This window comes from Phyllostomus hastatus, unplaced genomic scaffold (assembly GCF_019186645.2).
Source record: "Phyllostomus hastatus isolate PE091 unplaced genomic scaffold, TTU_PhHast_1.1 phas_scaffold_28, whole genome shotgun sequence".
NCBI classification, from domain to species: domain Eukaryota; kingdom Metazoa; phylum Chordata; class Mammalia; order Chiroptera; family Phyllostomidae; genus Phyllostomus; species Phyllostomus hastatus.
In genome coordinates, this window is record NW_025334022.1 from 13828026 (window position 1) to 13851492 (window position 23467).

The 23467-nt window shown below is 44.0% G+C and overlaps 1 protein-coding gene across 3 annotated transcripts in view; it reads left to right on the plus strand.

The window, feature by feature from the left end:
• Positions 1–16393: 16393 nt before the first annotated feature.
• PCDH19 (protocadherin 19) overlaps positions 16394–23467 on the plus strand; it is a 209122-nt gene continuing 202048 nt past the window's right edge. For 2 of the 3 annotated variants that reach the window (XM_045817672.1, XM_045817673.1), the window contains exons 1-2: positions 16394–18540; positions 22041–22368. In XM_045817672.1, coding sequence (XP_045673628.1) covers positions 16394–18540; positions 22041–22368 — 2475 coding nt within the window. Of the gene's footprint in view, positions 18541–21219; positions 21361–22040; positions 22369–23467 lie in introns of all 3 variants that reach the window. The other variant, XM_045817671.1, reaches the window with a different exon arrangement.

A 23467-nucleotide genomic window follows, 5' to 3' on the forward strand; every position in this document is an offset into this window, starting at 1 on the left:
GGTCTTTCTGTATACCTTAAAAAACCCTTTGTCACAATTGTGATGCTTAATGAGGAAATAGGTCAATTTCCAAGAAAATAACATCCATCTTTAGCATGAACCATCTCTACTTTCTAGTCAAGCCCAAATAGCACATATTTTGTGAGAGGAGGATTTTGGGTGGTGAATAGGAAAGAAGATGGCGTTTCAGCAATTCTGTAGCTTCAACTTTACCTTACCACTTTGAATACATCAAAGGCATTCTGAGAGACCCTACACTATTTTTTATAGTCTGAGAACTAGGGATGGAAAAATGGAGCCCAGAGAGAAGTGAAACTGTTTCTAACTCTTTTCCCTATGTCTCCTCTTTCCCAGCTTTCTAATCTCTTCCAGGGACACTATTTATTGAAGCAGGAGTCGAAAAGAAAGTCCAGAAACCACCTCTGGCCTTTCTAAGTGACATGAAATCATCGTCAGGAGTGTTTAGCACAGGCACCATTGTGAAATGGCCAGCCAGTGTACTCCTGTCAGGGAATCCAAGAACCTTGGAGTTGTGTTTGGATGAGAGTGGGGACAAACTTGAAGGAACCACAGTTATAGCCCCACATCTGTTGTATTTTAGTGATCCATTAATCACTTCTGTGACTTTCCATTTCCCTTTTGATCTTAGTCATTTGTAACTGCTGAGCTGCTCCAAGGCTTAGATGAAAAATTAGCCTCAGCTTCTGGAGCTAGAGTTGTGCTGCCCCCACCTAGAGTTGGGAGGATTTCAGCAGTTGGTCATCCATAGACAGAATGTTGAATTTACTCTTGTCTGAGGAAAATCCTTATCTCTGAAAGCTTCCTGGTTCTTTGGAAGATGCTTGATTATAGAATGGGGTTTGGTTCCTGGACTATTGAATGAAATTTATAAGGTTGACAGTACTAAATCTTTAAACAGGCTTTTTATACTCTTTACCAGCCACAACTATCCATTATGATGAATAAAACAATGCATTAGTAACTTAGGTCTGACCAGTGCTAGGGCATGATTAATGTTGTGGCCCAATGGTACTCCAACTCTTTTTGTTATCCTCTTACCTGAAGACATACAGTTAGTTACCAAGAGAGATTGAGGGTTTCCCTGTTGATTACTCTAGGAGCCCACAGTCAGTGCTTATAAGACCTGGGAAGTATGGCAAAACTGGCTGGCTGCTCTATGTTCATATCATTAATCTATGCTGAAAACCTTGCCATTTATCTCCTTGCTTCCACCTACATTGCTATTTTGGTGCCAACATAATCCATCCTTATGGCAGACTTCAGTTTCGACTCTTGGAAGAAGATAAAGATGAACTTAAGTGCTTGATCTGTTACATTGTGGTCAAGCAGGGAGTAAAGTTTACCTTTTTATAGATAAGTAAAACCTAATGCAAGATGGGGACAACTTATAGGAAGGAATGGTCCTCTGAACTTTAGAGTAGGTCCAAATATCAGGCAGGTCGAAGGCAATTATGTAGATAGCACCAAGAATGCTATACTTTTCTGGATTCACTCTTCAAGTCAGGCTTACTTTATGTTCACATGGAAGAAGTTGGCTGTCAGTGTTTGTCATTTGGCTGATCTTAGACATATTTAATTTTCATTATGCCAAGGCAAGGCCTAAAGAGAGATGTAATTTGCCTGGACACCATACTTTCTGGTGCAGTCATGAGGTCTGACAGAGGTGGAAATTGTGTGAATTCATAGGAGAGTTCCAGGACCTTCCATCCCCAAGAGTATGCAAATCATAGCAATACATGACCATAGCAATACATGTTTTTATGGATATACTGTTAGTGTTCCAATAATTAATTATTTTCCTTTGTTTTAAAAAAATATATTATTTATTTATTTTTAGAGAGAAGAAAGGGGGAACAGAGGAAGAGAACATCAGTGTGTGGTTGCTTCTCATGCACCCACTACTGGGGACCTGGCCTATACCCCAGGCAAGTGCCCTGACTGTGAATAGAACCAGAGACCCTAAGGCAACTATAATAAAAACAGCTTGCTACTGGCATAAGAAGTGACACATAGACCATGGAACAGAACAGAAAGCCCGGAAATAAATCCAAGTCTCTATGGTCAATTAATATTTGACAAAGGGGGAAGAAGCATGAAATGGAGTAAAAATAGCCTCTTCAACAAATGGAGTTGGGAGATCTGGACAGATACATGCAAAAAAATGAAACTCGATCACCAATGTACACCATACACAAAAATAAATTCAAGGTGGTTAAAACACTTAAATATAAGTCATGACACCATAAAAGTCCTAGAGGAGAACATAGGCAGGAAAATCTCAGACATTTTATGCAGCAATATCTTCACTGATATGTCCCCTAAAGCAAGAGACACAAAGGAAAGTATAAACAAATGAGACCTCATCAAATTAAAAAGCTTCTGCACAGCTAAAGAAAAAGCAATAAAATGAAAAGAGAACCAACTGTACATGGAAACATATTTGCCAATGATATTTCAGGCAAGGTTTTGATCTCCAAAATATATGCAGTACTCTCATGACTCCACTCCAGGAAGACAAAAAACTCCAATTAAAAAATGAGCAAAGGACTTGAACAGACACTTCTTCAAGGAGAACATACAGAGGGCCCAGGGGCATATAAAAAGATGCTCAGCATCACTAGCCATCAGAGAGATGCAAATTAAAACCACAATGAGATATCACCTCACACCGGTCAGAATGGTTAACATAAATAAGTCAACAAACAAGTGTTGGAGAGGATGCAGAGAAAAGGGAACCCTAGTGCACCATTGGTGGGAATGCAGACTGGTGCAGCCACTGTGGAAAACAGTATGGAATTTTCTCAGAAAACTAAAAATGGAACTGCCTTTTGACTCAGCAATTCCACTTCTGGGATTATACCCTAAGAACCCTGAAGCACCAATCCTAAAGAACCTATGCACCCCAATGTTCAAAGCAGCACAATTTACAATAACCAAGTGCTGGAAGCAACCTAGGTGCCCATCAGTAAATGAGTGGACCAAAAAACTGTGGTACATTTACACAATGAAATACTATGCAACAGAGAGAAAGAAGTAGCTCCTACCCTTTTCAACAGCAAAGGATGAAACTGGATGGAACTAGAGAGCATTATGCTAAGTAAAATAAGCTTATTGGTGAGGGACAAATATTATATGATCTCACCTTTAACAGGAACCTAATCAACAAAATCAAAAAGTAAGCAAAATATAACCAGGGACATTGAAATTAAGAACAATCTGACAGTAACCGGAGGGGAGGTGGCAAGGGATAATGGGGTGAAGGGTTTTCAGGAACAACTATAAAAAACATATGGAAAAAACCAAGGGGTGGTGGAAGCAAGGGGGATAAATGCAGACAACTGTAATTGAAGAACAATAAAATAATTTAAAAAAAAAAGAACCAGTGACCCTTTGGTTCTCAGGCCAGCACTCAAGCCAGGGCTCACTTTAATTTCTACCACTAGGTCTTATACTAACCTCTTGGCCTTTTTCTTATACTGTGTAACCTTTGGACAAAGTTATTACTGCTTTTAATGAAACTTTCCTGGTCTAGTCACTAATAATTACCTTGAAGGCAATCAAGTTTTTGCAACAGGCCATCTCTTGGCATTTAGTGAATTCTTATCAATGTAGACTGCCTTAAATCATCTTTAGGTATCATATTAAATGTTACTTCTTCAGAGAGGCCTTTCCTGACCATCTGCTCTAAGACTGGTTTCTCCAACCTCCTCTTTAGTGCGGTAGTTAACAAAACATGATCTAGAGCCAGGCAGATCCATTCACTGGCTTTGCCCACCACTAGCTATGTTACCCAAAGCAAATTACTTGGCCTCTTTCTATCTCAGTTTCCTAGTAAAATAGAAAAAGAATAGTGGAGGGTTTTTGGAGGGTTTTTGTGAGGATTAATTACAGCGCAATTACAGTGCAATTCATTACAGTGTAATTGATGTTCTATCAATTACAGATGATGATGTTCTATTATCTAACTGATGATAGAGCAGGGCTTGGCTATCATCATCATCATCATCATCATATTTTCAGTGCATGATTATTTCTTTCATATCACTTATTATAACTTGAATTGTTGTAGGTGTAAGTTTGTCTGTCTTTTTTTTTCAGTCTCTCCTGCATGGTTCTGAAAGTTTCATGCAAACAGTAACCATATTGTGTTTGTCTTGTCCATTCTCCTTTCCCCAGTGCCTAATACACAGTAGGAGCTCAATAAATACTTACTAAGTAAATGAATGATAATTTAAGAAAATTGTCCTAAACAATTCAATTATTATTTCTTTCCTCCAAGCTTCTATTACCACAAAATCTCTTTATAACAAAAAGGACTCCCAGATCTTAATCAATGGAACGTTTTATTTCAAGGAACATTTGCTACAAACAAAGTGCCAGGACAACATATTCTAAACTGCCTTTCTTGGAGCCTCTTCATTTTTACTATTGCCTTTGCTTTATCCAGCTACTCTCAACTAGATATACTAAAGGGGCCCACCTCTAGGTCCAGACCCAGAACACAAGTCTATCATCTAAGCCATAACTAAGGCAGGGTGATTGAGGATTTAGTCTAAGGTACAATTATGAAGGTACAGACACATTAAAAAACTTAAATGTATTGTGCAAGCAGTAAAGTTACCATACCTTAGCATGAAATATGTTAGATATGTACCCTGGGTGTCTACATAGGCTCCAAGTCATAGACCCTACTCATTGTACCCTTTGTCACAAATAGCCAGATTGCATGGAAGTAACAAAATTTCACCTGTGATTGTTACCTGGAATCTTCTGCTGACATATTCTTTCCTCTTATTCCCTGAAATACTTTGAAACTTTATAAATTCCTTGGACACAATGCCTTAGAAACCCAGCTGCCACTGCTGATACCAGCTTCCTATGACTTGAAACACCTCAGGTGTCAGTGCAGCTACTCATTTTCATCAGTCCTGGCTCCTGAGCTCACTCTACTTATACTTCCTTGGTGTATGTTGTACTGGAATTTGAATGGTGTAAGAATTATTGAATTAACCAAAAATTTAGGCACACTAGAGGAAGGTAAAGGAAACCAACCTAATTTATTGTTTCCAAAAAACCCCACAAATCATAAAAATGATATTTGGTTATTACACGATTCAAAAGCCTTTGATGACTTCACTGCCCTCCACTGTAAGGTTCTGATTATTCATTCTAGTAATCAAGTCTCTAAACAACAGCATCTACCTACCTTTCCAACCTCAACTCCCATTACTCTGCTATACAAAGCTGCTGTGTGATCCTTGAGGGCAGAGGCTCTTTCTTCTTTAATAGTAGCTTGGCACCATGAATTATATCTGGCATATTGTGGTGGTCAGTAAATATAATAGCTACAAAATATCAAGATCTTTACTGTGTTCTAGGCATGTAAAACATAAAGTGATTTACCGATATCATATACAGGTATAATCTCATGTAACCCCCCAACTTTATTAAATAGATATCATATTAATGTGTCCACGGTCACTCAACTAGGGAAATGGTAGAACCAGGACTTGGACCCAGATCTGTTTCCCCCCAGAGCTTGTGCCATTAATAACAACACCCCATCAATGATGTTTGTAGAATAAAAACTCTAGCTAAACTGTACTCTTCATTGTTTCCTTAACACAGGGAACTTATTGTAGCTTATGTGCCTTTACAAACATTGTTTCCTTCACCTGAAAGACTTTTCCATAGCTTCTAGGGTCATCAGTCATTTTTTTTTGGACTTAAATTATATCAATGCTGAGCACTGCTGCTCTGACATGAGATAAATATTTCCTTGCATTTGTATTTCTCCTTTTATGATATTCACAGATATGTTCTAAGGCCTCAGAGGGCAGGATCCACATTTTACACTACTGTGTATTCTTAGTCTTGACCATTAAGTATAAGAACTTGGATCCAATAAATAATATTTCTTGATAGTGATGGCATATCCAGTGACAAAAATAAACTGAAATAAGGTTCATGATTAGTTACAATTGGCAAGAGACTTATATAAGTATGTGTCAAAACATGAAAGTCCTTTCATGTGCAAATATTAGTTATTGGGGTGAGATATTGAAGGAACATGGAAGAAATAGTCAGTCATCATCATAGCCGTCATCCTTACAAGTCAATCTACTTCAGAGGTGAATTATCCTGTTATGTCTACCATCTATTTTAGGCAATCTATGGGTAATTTCCAGAAATAAAACATTAGTTACCAATGCTGGAAATAATTATTTTGCATTTATGGAGTAATTTACATTTATAAAACTGCTTGGTAATAATTATAATGTTCATTGGAGATCAAACTAGACTGAAAAAGATACCTGTAAGGATCTTCAAAGGCTTCCTGGTGACCAGGGACTGCCTATGGTAGAAAATTTTTGGTTAAACTGTATGTAGATCTCTTTATCTCAATACAGGATCAGGTTTTATTGATTTCCATGTTCTAAAGTTCTTCCCGAACCTTGCTGTTCTGAATGTGCAACAGCTATTTGTTTCTTAGGAAGAAGAGAGTGAAATTAAGTATCTTTATTTTACTCTCCTTGGCTAGAAAAATCTAATGCTGTATTGAAACTGGTTAATGGTCCACTAAGTAATATTCAGAGCCCTAAGTTATAAAGGAAAGGAGGGCCATAAGTGAATCTCCTTAATGTACATGAAAAGATATGAAATGAAGAGTTGTAAATTCTTTTCTGACAGTTGTACATGATTACTTCTGCTGGTGTCTTAATCTGGTGGTTTCACTTACTATGAGATCAAGTATGGTGGTCTGTTAAATATATATATTTATAATGACATAATTTCCTATTCTCTTACACTAAAAAGCGAGGTCTGTGGAAGATACCTTCATATACATTGACATTGAAGAGAGATTCTATATCTATTATTTCCCCCAGATAACCCCGATGTCTGTTATGGACCATGCAATTTGATTACCTGGCTAGTGTTCACTTACATAGCATGACTAACAAAATTATTAATAGCTATAAAATTATCTAGGTCTTCAGTAATGCAGTTACTATACTTCTCTCAATGGTCTCACACAGCAGCAAATTCTAGGATGATTAGAACTTTCACATTGATTTTAATTTTAAAAAATATTTTCTATTAATTTAATTAAGCCTTCTCTTGCTGTTCTGCAATGGCACCAAGAATCAGAAGGACTTTCTTATCTCCCCCACCACATTCTCCATGGATGTAAGGCAAGAGACCTGACATTTCTCACTTCTCATCTTTGGGCTGAGTCTGTCTTTTTTCACTTGAGGGAGTCTTTAGGAATGATCCCACTCTTGACCCTGGGCATGCAGTCTGAGAGCTGTATGAGGGTGGAGTGTGAGGAAGATGTTTTGGAGCTTAGCAGATGGGTCCCAAGAGCATAATTGTTTACCTGCCCTCTTGTGATTGTTGCCAAAACATCTTGTTTTCAAAAGTGTCTGGACCCTGCTCTTTTGTTTTGCTCTGCTAGGAGACTGCAGCTCTTATTTTGCTAGGAACCAAATCTGCTATTTTAAGAAAATGCAGCTGCTTGCTTGGGTGGGTGGCTTGAAAGAGGGAACTTTACTACCTTGCCTCTCCAACTTCCTTACCCAACCCCCATGTGAACTCCAATGGCTGGCTCATCATCTCAGGAAGCATTGATTTTGGATGCTGACTATGCCTTTGATTGTTTGGCTAGGGCTGCAACAAAGTCATTGATGGATTTCATTTTGAGCTATAATCCTGTCCACTCTTTTCTGTCAGCCTTCCAGAAATGGTTGTCTGTTCCCCCAAATGAAACTGCACAGCCAGACAGTGAGGGTTTCTCAAGTTCTACCATTTCCCAGGGCTGAGAACACGCAGAGCTGCAAGAACCTCAAGCTGGGCCCACTCCGCTCTAAGACTGTTAGGTCTCTCAACAACCCATCATTAAGCATGAGACTTAATTTGATAAATGCTGCCTAGGCTGCTATCCCTTAGTGGAATTGTGTAGTACTGATGCTGTCACATTTTGTGATCTTTGCTTAAAGAAAACAGCCAAGCTCAGCCCAGCTGGTGTCTGCTGTGATACAGGACACTCTTTTTGGTACCCTTCTCAAATCCCTGCTTTTGGAAGAAAGGTAATTGGTTCTCTATGGCCATTCTGGTCCCAGCTACAGGCAGCAGGCACAAATTAATATACTTTCACTCCCCAAGTCCAATGCACCAACATGCAAACTCTTGGGCCCCAAATTAATATGCTTCTCCAATTGGCAAGCCACTGCCTTCTTCTGGATCAAAAAAGTGCATGAACTCTCTGTTGCTAAAATGATTTTTCTGTCACTTTTAACTATCTATCCCCTTTGTGGTGTTCTCTCCACCTCCTTCTGGGATCTCCCCTTTCAGTTTACTCTCCACTGTCCCAGGACTTGTCAACCTAAACAGATATTGTATATTATGCTGTTAGTGATATATGTGACTTGCCTTTGGTACTTACCTTGTTAGTCCCGGTAATGTAACTGCAGTTGTTAAACCAGATGTTCTTGATATCTATTAGTTTTCTTTCTTTCCTTCTCAGTTTACATTAACCAACTACTAAGTTTCCTAGTTCAGTGAAAAATCAGTCAGTGGACCATCTTGAACTCCTAGGTGAGCTACCTACAGAAAGCCTCATGAGTTCTGGGAGAAGCTTTGGAGGAATCAAGAAGGAACCTAATCTCAGCCTGGTCATCTAGAACAAAAGAACATATAACAAGTCCGATATCCTCAACCAAGATTATCTTTTGTCCAAGATACCTAGAGAAGGAAGCCCAGGAAGTTGGCTCATTAGGTTGACTTTTGTGTTGCTTTTCTCACCAGTTCTTTGGCTATTATTAGCTGTTTGAACTTAATGTAAAAGGGCACTATATCAGGGAGTGTACATACTTACCCCAGCTCCATCACCATATATCTCAGAGTCTTGAAAGATCTGTTCTTTCCACTTCTATGGACATTCTCCCTCTCTCCTATAAAAATCAGCCTCCTATAAGACAAAACAATCACATAGACTTTATTTTTTAATTTAGAAAGCTGATATTCAAGACCCATCCTGTAGAGCTGATGTTTTGGTCAGGAGTCTTTTAACACCTGAACCCATTCCTTCTAGTGATATTTCTGCCTCTTGTCCTGATCCATTCAAACCACTCTAGAAATAGCAGAAGAGACTTGTGAGAAGTCTAGGCTTAGAGTAAAAAACCCAAGCCCCTGTCTGGAGCTTTACTCTGAGGAATTTACATATGGTATAAGGAAGGGTCTCTAAGACCCATTTAGTAGGTTTCTGCTCTAGAGCTTGGGGGTAGCAGTGCAAAGAAATGACTTGGCTTAAAAGAGGACACCTCTAGTCTTTGCATTTCAATGATCTCCATTTGTAGGCATTCACTCCATACTTCCATTGGTTTCACGGTCCCTTATTTGGTGTTAGTTTGTTTTTTTTCTCTCTGAGTTGTTAAGAAGGTATTGCCTCTGGGTGGGGAGTGGAATGTCACTCTTACACTACTCCTTAGGATGAGAGAGGCAGAGAGGAAGCAGTGGGATGGCTGGACATATCTGATCAAAATGCTTTTGAAGGGAGAGCTTTCTGCTTTCTGAAGTGATAGCAGGGAATGATAATAGTTGGTATGAGTTTGCACCTAGGAAGGGTGTTTGGATTCCACTTGAAGAAAAACTCACATAAAAAGGTTGAGGCAATAACACCTTAAGCCCAAATGGTGCTATCAAACATCACAAGTTGTCATTACAGGGTAGTAAAAAAGGTATTAGGAAAGAGTGCCATTTATTGAAATGTATCTGCTGATTTAGGCTTTGCTAATTAAATGGTACACATGATGTGTGTTTATTTAGGGATAGTTATGAGTTTTGCAGTAGCAAGGGTTTGGCCCTGTGGGAAGTGCCATTCCTAAAGAGAGGGGATAAGCCTGGAGGGGGTTTGGGCATAATTTATTCAGGGATGCTAGCCTTGTCAAAATGGGAAGGCTTGGGGTGATTAACAACTTTCTGTCTCTTTTTCATCACTCTCTCCTACCTCTCTTGTGTTTCTTGGAAAAGGCAAGCATCAGGGGCATGAAGAACAATTTTAGCACTTATCGAACACTTTCTCTACTCTTTGTTTTTCTGCTACAGCTTCCTGGTAGTCACTGTTATCCTATGTCACAGGGTGGGAATGGCAGGGGGTTGGGGTGGGGATCTGGGAGGAAGAGAGAGGAAAAAGTACAAGGGACCTCAAAGACTGCACTTGGCCCTCTTCCCTAATCTTCCTGGTATTTCAGAAGATTCAAAAACAGCATCCAGGATGGTGGAAACTGCTCCACACCCTACCCAGCAGGTCTATATCCCTGGCTGTTGCTTATAATGCCTTTTCTTGTGATGTCTGGGTGTGTGTATGCATGTGGTGGGAACTAACTAGAAATTGAGGAATCACTTTGGGCAGAAGGGGGCATAATTTCAGGAAGTTATCAACATGATATACCTCATCTTGGATCTTCTTCTAGCAAAAACTATAGCATACAACATTATACACTGCTGTTAATCAACTGAATTTAAAACTTTACAAGAACAAGGACCATCTTTAAAAAAAGATTTTCAATCCCTAACACAATGCTGGGCACACAGCTAGTACTTGTTGATTTCACAAGGAAAGTGGTTGGGTTTTATGTAATGAGGTCATCTTGGCAAATCATTAGACTGCTCTGCAGCCCTGTTTCCACAACTGCAAAGTCTCTTTACCTCCCAGGGATATTGTAAAGATTAAATGAGATGATGATTGTAATAAAGACATTTTTTTTGGTTTGTGATATTTCCCCCATTTTCATTGTTTTTATTCTCTTTACTGTAGGCATTGTAACCTAAGTAAGGAAATCAAATATACAGGCTGGAAAAGCTTGACTTTGGTTATTTTTTTAAGTCAGGTTTTCTAAGAGAACTTCTTCAGGCAGCTGGTCAGATTGGTTGCATAGAATGGACTGCCCATAAGTTGCAACAAAAACCAAGCTAGAAAACCACTTTTCTGTAGCAAAGGCAGAAGAATGGGGTATCAGGACCATGTAGAGGGGCTGTGACAAGGGAGAGAATGATGTTATGTGAAGGCTAATCTCTTAGGAGCTTGAAGCAAACAATTTTAAAGAACACATCTCAAAAATCTCCCTTAATCTTGTCAGTGCTACAGTCCTCATATTCTGGTATATTAGTTCCTACCATCAATTTTAACCTTTTAAAAATATTTTATTTGTTTTTAAAGAGAGGGGAGGGAGGGAGAAAGAGAGGGAAGGAAACACCAATGTGTGGTTGCCTCCCATGCACCCCCTACTGGGGACACGGTCCACAGCCCAGGCATGTGCCCCAACTAGGAATTGAAAGGGACAACCTGCTCTTCACAGTCCTGTACTCCTGTGATGCCACTGAGCTATACCAGCCAGAGCAATCTTGAACAAACAAAACTATTTCCCCTATCCTTATCCTCATTTTGGTCTTCTTCCATTGCCATTCAACATTATTTCTGTGGCATCACTGAACTTTTCAAGATAAAGAAAATACCTCCTTACCATTTTGTTTCTGGCCTCAGTGACTCAAAGAGCTGCCTTGGCCCAGAGAGCTGGTCCAGGCCCTACAGCACTGTAGTTGGTACCCAGGGCTTAGTGTTTCTCGGAGAAGTTTGGATCAAAAAATACTGTGGACGGTCACTAGATGTCCCTCTTGTGTCTCTGAAGAGTCTGAGGAGGCAGGGCTCCCTTCTTGACTGAAGTAAAAGGAAGCTAAAACTGAGAACTTTCTTTTTGTTTTTATTATCTACACACAGAACAGTTTTATTCAATTAACAAATTCCTGATCATGAAGGTGTTTTCAGTCATTTACTCAATAACATTCTTGGAATATAATGATCAAGTGTGCCTATTAAAATAAATTCTGAGAATAGTGTTACCATATCCGTAGACAGACTGGGGGATGGAAGAGCTGTTTTTTAGAGGGAGCTGTAACTACCACTTTGAACGTGGGAGTGATGGTACAGAAGGGAAGCAGAGGCACATGCCTGTGTCTACCTCAATACCTGCCTTCCATAAAAGCAGTCTGGTATAGCTGGAAGTACTTTGGATTCTCTGCTTGGAAAGGAGGTCTCCTGGAATGTGAATAGAGCGAACAAGAAACAGAGAACTCGCTGCCATCTCTTTAGCAAAGAGCATGTTTGTCTTTGCAAAAGCTGAACGTGTCTTTACAATGTGATTGCTATTACAAAGGTAATGACAGCATACATGAATTGAATTCTCCTAATTATCTTTAAAAGACAGTAGAATATAGACCTTCTATTAGCACTCCTCAAGGTAAGAGGTCTGCAGCCTTCGTATCTTATGTGCATCTTTTTAGATGCCGCTGCAATGTTAATCATTTTAACTGAGTTATTCTTCCACTTCTTGTTATCTGGGGGATTGTTAATGGCCAAGACTACTTTTCAGACTCTTTGCTCCTGCTCAATCAAGCCGTGGAGGCGCCAGTTTACTTTTATTGATCAGTGGGTTCCTGACAGCCTTCGCCGCAAGGAAGCAGCATCATCCTTTTTTAACTTAAAGGGGAACAGATCGCCTTAAAGTTTACAGCTAAAAGCCTCTAACCATAGAATGCAAACATTTCAGCACGCTGCTAATTGTTCTGTTTAAATAGTCCAAGCAATATTTTAGAAGGCTGCTAAACGCCGGACTCACATCACGTGATCAGATAGCAAACACATTTCAAATACCTTCTTGGGCCTTTTTTAATTAGCCCAAAATGCGCTTCATTCCCACTCGCTGATATTAAAGTTAAGTAACTGTTACAAATCAAATGGAGCCCTTCTCTTTGCGAAGCTTGAGAGGTGCGCCCACGCTGCCTAACAGGTCACTCTTCTCCACTACTTACACATTTCCCCCCCAACAGGGTCTGCAGAAAGCTGTACAGGCCACGGCGCTCCATCTAGCCACAACTCTGTTGTACATCCGCATCTCTAATTGACTAAAATTAAATAATATTCACTGCAGATGCTTCGATTTTCTCCGTGATGTTCTGGACTGAATTGTATCCTAATGGAAAAGAGTGAAACGACCTCCAAGCAGAAAGCGAATTACGCTCCCTGTGCCCTTCCCTAGGTCTTCCATGGGCCTTCAAGGGGTCTCAGCCTCATTCCCGAAATAATCTCTTTCCCTACCTCCGCCAAGGTAAAGGCTCTAAAGTAGCTCCTCTTGGACGGAGATTTTTTTTAAGGCATCTGTAAGAAGACGGCGGTTTTGAGAAAACCTATAATGTGTCCAACTGCCCTTTTCATTTTCATGTTTATTTTTTAAAGGGCAAAGTGAGTCTCATTTTAAGCCCACAGACTTGGGACAATGTCCCTGGGTTAATTATGAATTTGCTCAACGAAGAGCCCCAAATATATGAGGCGAGTCACACCGAAGGGAGGTTTTACTCTTTTAAGAAGTGAATTCAGAAGCCAGTCTCCTCCACCCCCAATCTAAAAAACAAAGAAACAATTTGTTTAACCAGGTGTTTTTTTGTTTTTTTTGTTGTTTTTTTTTTCCCTGCCAGCGGCCTTAATTAAGAGCGAAAGAACCAGGCAGGGAGGAATCCCCATCTGTCTCTAGAGTGCCTCCGGTACCCAAGGCGAGCAGTTCGTTATCAGCGGAGCCACGCCTGCCTCCTGCTTCCCAGCATTGGCAAACCCTGCCGTTGCTGCCCACCAAACCACCTCCAGACCGGAGCTGGCAGCCCCCTGAAACTGAGGCCCCGCGGGAAGGTTGGTGCACCCCACACACCCAAGCCAACTCCAGCTGCGGGCGACCTACGAAGACAGCGAACCAGACCCGCAGCTCTCTCTGGGCTCTACTGGTGTGGCTCGGGGACGTCTGCTCTACCAGCTTCTCTCAAACGTACAGTTTATTTATATGGAGCTAAATTCTCCTAGGGTGGAGCGAGGGTTAATGAAATGTGTGAAGCCCTCTTCATGGTTCAGCCTCTGTGCCACAGATCGCATCTGATTAACAAGTGACAGACAAAAGCGAACCGAACCGGGCCAGGGGTCTTACTGGGGAAGTGCTGCATCTTCCCAGGAACAAGGGATGGGGTTGACAGACCAGGGGGATGACTGCCGTGATTCTCAGTTGAAGTGAAGGCTCACCGGCCAAGAGCCGGAAGACTGACCACCTCGAAGGCGCTTTCTCTTTCCTTTTTTAAATCCACTACCCGAGAAGGAGAAGAAAGGAAAACAGGGAAACGCACAAACCTAGGACACTGAGACAAAGAGGAAGGGAACGAAACGGGGAAGGGTGAGAGAGAGGGAGGGAGAGAGAGAATATGAGTATGATATTCAAGATATGAAGATATGTGAGGGAGATAAACACGCCGAGAGAATCAAATCCTCTTATCTCTCCTGCAATCTCTACGGACACAAGAGGCGTGCAGTTCCCTGGAAGGTTCAGCCGCAGCGCTAGCACAGCTCGCTCCACCTTGCCCTCTTGCCCCTACCAGACTACCCCGCCAGGCCTCCCAAGACTCCTGCCTGGGCTCTGCCAGGCAGGCTACCACTTGGTCCAACCACTGTGTAAGTTTCCAGTTGGCCCCGCCCCACTCCTCCCCTGCTACCCGTAGCGCCTTAGCCCCGCCCCAATTCCGAACACGCTGGGCGGTGCGCTGATTGGTCAGAGCTTGGCGTAGCTCTGCTCCGCAGGCTCCGGCTTTCTACGACTCTCCACAGACTCCACCACCAGTAGTTTGCGGCACCGGGAGGATTAGAAGCAGCAGTAGCGTCGGCGGCTGGCTCATCGGGGAGACAGACCAGTGGGCGCAGAAGGCAGCAAAGCTCTGGCACACCATGCTCAGCTTACCCGGGGGGCACTGGCACCCGCGTCCTTAGTCCTACGCTGGCCCTTGGCGCATTGCTCTCCTTGGCATTCCGGCTGAGCGGATTCATCCGAGATCCTAAACCTCCCATCCTTGCTTGCTCACACTCCACACTCACACTTCCCACACCACACACTCACTCTCCCTCTTCTCAATCATTCATACATCACCTGAGACAAAGAGAGCAAGACAGACTATCCAAGTGCAAAAACGCTGGAGAGGGAGGGAGCCCGACGCAAGGTGGCCAGCGCCTCTCCCAGAAGATGGAATCAAGACGCTCCTGCAAGTAAACTTTGAGACACAACCATCTACCGTGGCAGCTGCTGAGGCAGACCCCAGCGACATGCGACTGAGCTAGGAGGGCTTTCTCCTACGGCAGCAGCCCTTGGAAACGACCCCAGCCCTAGACCCAGGGAGGAGGAGAAGCCCCCGGTAACCGCGGCAGCGGCCCCGCCTCTCCGGCCGGTACTGTTGTCGATTCCCCTTTTCTCCTTCCCATTTCCCACTTCCCCCTCGGGCCTTTGGAAAGACCAGTACTTTGATTTTCTTGGACAAACTGCCAAAGCCCAGATTTCACAAACTTGATGTGGAGGGTCGGGCTATGTTAGTAACTTTGATTTCTGAGACCCAAACGCACGCAGTCCAACTGCTCTGTGGTGGGGACTCTGAACCCACCTCAGACTCTGGAGAGTCGCATTCCCCAAGCCTTCCAAAGCCAACCTCAGCGCATTTCCCAAGCCTTCCAAAGCCAACTTCAGCTTGAGGAAGCGTGCTTTCGTCTCGGTCGCCTCTCTCCCCTCCCCCTTCCACTGCTGGCCCTGATACTGCCACCGGGCTCAGCCAGATAGTCAGGAGCCTGAAGCGCTTGACAGCAACTCAAACTCCCGCCTGCGACCTCCCTTTCTTCCCAGTCGTTCTCTAAAAGGCCAGTGTAGCCCCCTCAGACCCCGAAGGACGTTTTTCAGGCGGGTCCCCTCCCCGCAGTAATCTAGAAGCGCTGCGGCGAGGTCCTTGCGCATGCCAGGTGCGCAGACAACGCACTAGCCAGCCTCAGCGCCCTTGCGCTGTGGCAGGCAGGGCAGAGCCTGAGAGGCTGCACTCTCACCGTCTTCCGGGCCTTCGCCCCAAGTGCGGTTTGGACTCAGCCGCGAGTCAACCCGGCCACTCTGAGGCCGTTCGACCCGCAGCCCTGCGCTGCGGCAGCCAGTTGCGCCCGGTTAACTCTGAAGGGGGAACACTGAGTAGCCGGGCTGGAGGGAGGGGGCTCCGGGCTTCTCGGTGCTATCTCGGCCCCCCGGAGCCCCCAGGCCCCCAGCGAGTCCCCGCTGAGTCCACTGAAACCTCAGCGTTGGAGCCGGCGCGGGTATCCCCCCCGCGCCGCGGGGCCGCCCTGGGTGGGACTCTTCCCTTGGCCTCCGAGGCCCCAGGGCGCGAGCAACAGGCAGCTCGAGACAGCGGGAAGCTGGAGCGTCGGCGGCGGCGTCCTCGGAGGGGTGTGGAGAGGCGAGGCCAGGCAGAGCCCCGGGCAGCCATGGAGTCTCTCCTGCTGCCGGTGCTGCTTCTGTTGGCCGTACTGTGGACGCAGGCAGCCGCCCTCATTAACCTGAAGTACTCGGTAGAAGAGGAGCAGCGCGCCGGGACGGTGATCGCCAACGTGGCCAAGGACGCCCGCGAAGCAGGCTTTGTGCTGGACCCACGGCAAGCCTCTGCTTTCCGTGTGGTGTCCAACTCAGCTCCGCACCTGGTGGACATCAATCCCAGCTCGGGCCTGCTGGTCACCAAGCAGAAGATCGACCGCGACCTGCTGTGCCGCCAGAGCCTCAAATGCATCATCTCACTTGAGGTCATGTCCAGCTCAATGGAGATATGCGTGATTAAAGTGGAGATCAAGGACTTGAATGACAATGCGCCCAGCTTCCCCGTGGCGCAGATAGAGCTGGAGATCTCAGAGGCGGCCAGCCCTGGCACACGCATCCCTCTGGATAGCGCCTACGACCCGGATTCGGGCAGTTTCGGCGTGCAGACATACGAGCTCACACCTAATGAGCTGTTCGGCCTGGAGATCAAGACGCGAGGCGATGGCTCACGCTTTGCTGAACTCGTGGTAGAGAAGAGCCTGGACCGTGAGACACAGTCGCACTACAGCTTTCGAATCACTGCTCTTGACGGAGGCGACCCTCCGCACCTGGGCACTGTTGGCCTCAGCATCAAGGTGACCGACTCCAATGACAACAACCCAGTATTTGGCGAGTCCACCTACGCGGTGAGTGTGCCAGAGAACTCACCTCCAAACACACCCGTCATCCGCCTTAACGCCAGCGACCCAGATGAGGGCACCAACGGCCAGGTGGTCTACTCCTTCTATGGCTACGTCAATGACCGCACTCGTGAGCTCTTCCAGATTGATCCCCACAGTGGCCTCGTCACGGTCACTGGTGCCCTAGACTATGAAGAGGGCCACGTGTATGAACTGGACGTGCAGGCCAAGGACCTGGGGCCCAACTCTATCCCAGCACACTGCAAGGTCACCGTCAGCGTTCTGGACACCAATGACAACCCGCCGGTCATCAACCTACTGTCTGTCAACAGCGAGCTGGTGGAGGTGAGCGAGAGCGCCCCCCCAGGTTATGTGATTGCATTGGTGAGGGTGTCTGATCGAGATTCTGGCCTCAATGGGCGCGTGCAGTGCCGTTTGCTGGGCAACGTGCCCTTTCGGCTGCAAGAGTACGAGAGCTTCTCTACTATTCTGGTGGACGGACGGCTGGACCGAGAGCAGCATGACCAGTACAACCTCACAATACAGGCGCGCGATGGCGGAGTGCCCATGCTTCAGAGTGCCAAGTCCTTTACTGTGCGCATCACCGATGAGAACGACAACCACCCACATTTCTCCAAGCCCTATTACCAGGTAATTGTGCAGGAGAACAACACGCCCGGCGCCTATCTTCTCTCTGTTTCTGCCCGAGATCCCGATTTGGGTCTCAATGGCAGTGTCTCCTACCAGATAGTGCCATCGCAGGTACGGGACATGCCTGTCTTCACCTACGTCTCTATCAACCCCAACTCTGGCGACATCTATGCGTTGCGGTCCTTCAACCACGAGCAGACCAAGGCATTCGAATTCAAGGTTCTGGCCAAGGACGGCGGTCTGCCCTCCCTGCAGAGCAACGCCACAGTTCGGGTCATCATTCTGGACGTCAATGACAATACCCCAGTCATCACGGCCCCACCACTGATTAATGGCACTGCTGAAGTATACATCCCCCGCAACTCCGGCATAGGCTATCTGGTGACTGTCCTCAAAGCAGACGACTATGACGAGGGCGAGAACGGCCGGGTCACCTACGACATGACCGAGGGAGATCGCGGCTTCTTTGAAATAGATCAGGTCAACGGGGAGGTCAGAACCACTCGCACCTTCAGCGAGAGCTCCAAAGCTTCCTATGAACTTATCGTGGTGGCCCACGATCACGGCAAGACGTCTCTGTCAGCCTCTGCGCTCATCCTAATCTACCTGTCCCCTGCTCTGGATGCTCAGGAGTCAGTGAGCTCAGTGAACTTGTCCTTGATTTTCATTATTGCCCTGGGGTCAATTGCGGGCATCCTCTTTATCACTATGATCTTCGTGGCAATCAAGTGCAAACGAGACAACAAAGAGATCCGGACCTACAACTGCAGGTAGAGCCGAATTTCTTTCTTTTTTTGTCTTGGATGATTAAGGTGTATCTGCTTCGCTGTGTGAAAATCTCACTGCTTTTGTTTCACACTTAAGTGCATGAATCATGCCTACAGCGCTTCTTTTCAGGGGGGGGGGTAGTTTCTGGCAGTCCACGTTGATCAGTTCTTTTGATCTGGCAATTTGCTGGAAGATAATCATTTACTGTTCAGTGGATTCTGTCACATAATGACGATGAGCAGGAAAGCAATTATTTTAAAATTTGCACAGCTGTCTCCATGAAAGTTGTGGCAGAAAAAAAAAGAGAGAGACAGGGAGGGGCAGAGGGAGAGAGAGAGAGATTCAGGAGAATCACCAAATACTACAGCTTGATTTCTGGGGGACAGTGTTTTGAGGACAAGTGCTGAAAGGAGAGGGAGTGCTAGCAGTTGACCTGTCACATTGCAGAGATAAAGTGTGAAGAAAGCCTGTGAGTGGAAGTCTAAGGTAGGAAACAGAGTTGGGGAGAAGGAGAACAGGAATGGGTGGGGAAGCAGGTGATTAGTGTTTTCTTGTTTTGTATCCAATTCCCAAATATCATGTAAAATGAAATTCTAGCAGTCATCTGTATATATTTTTTAAATATCTGGTTGGTTGGTGGGGTAGAGACCAAATATTCTCATGAGGGACAGGACTTTGCATCCAGATGTTTTTGTAAAAATAGAAAACTTCTGGAGTTGGTGGTGCTTTCCTCTAATGTGGGACTGGTTGTGGTATTAAGATCTGCTCCCTACCAGTGGATGTCACTATGGACTAGTGTGTTACAGTTTCCTTTGAAGTGTGAGCAGAATGTGCATGTGTGTGTGTGTATGTGTGTGTGTGTGTGACAGACAGAGAGAAGAAATGTGGAAATTGTAATAACACATAGTTTTTTTAAAGATTTTCTGATAAGCACATTAGAGGGTCTTGCAGAAGGCCCTTCTTACAGTTAGAATCTAATTATTTCTAGAATTCAGTTTATGATTTTACATTTAATTTTTCTAGCAGTTTCATCAAAACAGTTGAAAAAAGTTGTTTCTTTAGTTTGCTGAAAATAAAATAATGCTGGTATTTCCAACCAAGGTGTGTGTGCGTGCTTTCAACACACCTACACATCCAGTGTCTCTTTTATGCCATCTGTGCTTGCATGTCAATGAGTCAAAATATGTACCTGCAGGACTGATTTCTATTTTACACATCTGAAATGCACACTTTTGTGAATCAGAGCCACCTGAATATGTAACATCCATACAATTATTGTTTCCCTTTTACTATTCTCTGCATTACACAAGTTAGTAGACAAATGCTAACCACACATGAATATCAATCAGGTGCCACAAAAGAGCAGCTGCAATGCCTCATAAATACTTTAATCCTGTTACTACTGAAATGGTAGTGACTTTTCTTTCCTTCAGCTCCAACTCAATTTAGATGGGAGACATGGAAATTAATATTGCTATTACCTTTGAAACCTGCAACTTCCAGTGATAACTTTTATAGGAGAAAATGTGGGGTGTATAAGATTTTATTATATGGAGATAATGGTGGGGGGGGGTCTTTTTAAGTCATTTCCTGAGCATAAAGTAAATGCTTAAGACCCTTTCCTTGACAAAGAAGAACTCAGCCTGAAATACAAATATTGAAGTCTTTGCCACCTCTTGGTGATGTATGGCTGGAAGTGAGAGTTTTTTCTTAGAGCTTGCCAGGAAGATCATTAAACGGGGAGGAGAGCATTTGAGTTGGAAAAAAAAGTCTCAGTGCTCTCCAACTTCACTCACATGTGATTTTCTAAAGAGTTCTGTTCCCTGTGATAGTTTGGAATTAATGAAGTACAGTTTAATTAAATAATTGGTCAATACAGACAAGCCTGCCCAATGAATGCCTCAGTTGAATAATTGGATGGTGCATTGCCAAACTTACCCATTGTGGGTAAACAAAATGATTAGAACCTCCCATTGATTCTATAAACAGATTAGACAAGAAAATCGACCCTGGTCCTGGGGTCTTTGGGATTTTATCTGCTCCTAAGCCCCAGTAGCATCAGCTTGTCACCACTGCAAGTAGGCCTGAACACAAAGCCAAGGGGTGAGGGGAACACAGCTGCTCAGCTCTTGGAAGATCCTGGGAAAAAGCAAGAATTTGCCTCTGGAGATATGAAATCTCCTTGTATTCTCAGACTTTTTAGAAACCTGAAATTGAAGAGCTTGTCTTTCCATTTACTAGGCAGAGGTTTCATGTTCTCAGCATCTGCAGAGCCTCTTCCTCAGATGCACTCATTTATGAGACTTGCAGGATAATCTGCAATTGCTGCTTGAATTGGGCTTCCTTTTTGTATTCAGAGAATTAGCTTTGTCAGTGAGAATACAGGCACAACCTGTGTTATTTATTGACCCTATTGTTTTGCTAATTATTGCCCAGAAATGGAATTTCTGAGCAGGCTGAATCATTGTATACAAAATAACAAATGATTTTGATAATTTGGCTACATTTTAATGCATTTCTTTTGACCAGTCTCTTAATGCTTGGTGTCTTTGGGTACAGATTGCTAGGTCTGTGTCAGTGTTAAATTGAGCTCTTTATGTTCCAGTCGCAGCACAGCTGCTGGTAGGTACACCTGAATGAAGAAGGATGCTGAATACACTAACCTTTAAATTCCTTTGCAGTAATTGTTTAACCATCACTTGTCTCCTGGGCTGTTTTATAAAAGGACAAAACAGCAAGTGTCTGCATTGCATCTCAGTTTCTCCCATTAGCGAGGAGCAAGACAAAAAGGCTGAGGAGAAAGTGAGCCTAAGGGGAAAGAGGTAAAGAAACATTTCCCCTCACTGAAATGGGTTTGGCTATCAGATTTCTTCAGAAGAGGGAGGGTGGAGTGGGGAGTGAAAGGGAGTCGAACTATGGAAGGGGGAAGGAGGGTGTGGAGGAAGGAAGCCCAGGATGTGTCTAAGGACAGAGTCTGGTCTCTTACCCCTGTCCAAAACTCATCAGGTCAATCATAGAGTAACCTGATTGAGGGTGTTGGCCACATGGCAAATGCCTGGAGGAACTGGATAGAGTGTTATTTTTTATTTCCTCCTATCTCCTCCTTGGCTTAATTGGGACTTATTTCACCCAGGCGTTCCTTTGGGTTCCAGGGAAGCTCCAGATTTGAACGTTCAAGCTGTCTCTCCCATAGGCTCAACTTTCCCCATCTCCCAACTCTTGCTGAATGGCCACTCATAATGAAAATTTCAAATCCAAAGTACAGATTTTTTTTGTGTGTGGGCAGGGAAGTGGGTAGTTACTATGTTTAACATGAAAACTTTATGGCCCTCAGCTTGTTTTCAAATGTAAAAAATCACAGGAAGAAACCCCATGATGTAATGCACGTGAATAAGAATTCTGCTGGAGCAGAGATTGGGTGCAGCCTCTGGGGTGCTTAATGTTAATCAATACATGATTTGGGAGGGCATTAGTGATACATTCTGCCTTTTCTGTCACATAGGATCGCTGAGTACTCCTATGGGCATCAAAAGAAATCAAGCAAGAAGAAAAAAATCAGTAAGAATGACATCCGTCTGGTACCTCGGGATGTGGAGGAGACAGACAAGATGAACGTTGTCAGTTGCTCCTCTCTGACTTCCTCCCTCAACTATTTTGACTACCACCAGCAGACGCTGCCCCTGGGCTGCCGCCGCTCTGAGAGCACTTTCCTGAACATGGAGAACCAGAATACCCGCAATACCAGCGCCAGCCACATCTATCACCACTCTTTCAACAGCCAGGGCCCCCAGCAGCCAGACCTGATAATCAATGGTGTGCCTCTGCCTGAGGTGAGTGCAGCTAAGCAGCTCTGTGAAGTCCACTCAAAGCTCTTCCTCATAGGCCTCCACACTGGCACCTTCCCTGGCAGGAGTAGGGGGAAATTCTCTACTTAAACCCATTTCCATAATCAAGGTTTACCCCAATTGGCCAGTGCTTCTTGGGGCAAAGAGTAACCCAACATATTGTAGGGATGGATGTAGCTTAAATGTATTGAGCCTTTGAAATCCCTGTATGGTATTCTGGCATAGTATGAATTTGCTCCATCCGTTGCAAATATGGCATGCTTGCCAGCCAGTGGTACCCATATTCCAGATAAAGTGGCAGGAAAGTTGTCAACAGTTGTATTAAAAGTGGATGAAGCCTAGAATGCTCAGGGGCCAATTTCCCAATGTGAGAGTGATTCAGCCTTTTAAAGACTCCTTTTACTTTTTCTGTGGTCATATGCATGCTTTTCCAACCCAATTTTGAATGGGCTGGTTAAAGGGAGGATAAAAAATTTCAAAAGCCACTTTGCCATTTCCTGGCAGTTCTTATGGCATCATTTAACAAAAAAAAGGAATTTAAAACTATCACTAATAATGAAAATTTAAGGAATTAACTATGCATTTGAATTATCTGTTTCCCTTCACTGAGAATGATTTTTTTTCAAATGGAAACATTAAAAAAAAAACACTGTTAAGTTCCAGTGTTTGCTGTCTATTGAAATATCTAGGGTAGTGGGCTGAAAATGTGGATGATGGTGGGTGGGTGGCTGAGTAAAGGGCTATAAATAACAGTTTTTAAGTTCATTTTATTTTTCCATGAATTGCTTATGTCCCCCTTTGGTTGAAAATTTGATGCACTGGAAGGCATATGACCTCTTTCCAAGCCACTAATAAGAGGAATGCTGCACAGTTAGAGTACTTCCACATTTACTGAAGCGCCTTTACATCCATTGTCTCCTCTGATTCTCACAATCAAGTATATTGATATAGTGCCCTTCAGTAGATGATGAAATGGAGGTCCACAGATGGCTATGGAACTTGTTCAGACTCACAGAGCAGGGTGGGGGGGGGGAGAGAGAGGGAGGGAGAGGGAGAGGGAGGGAGAGAGAGAGAGAACGAACTA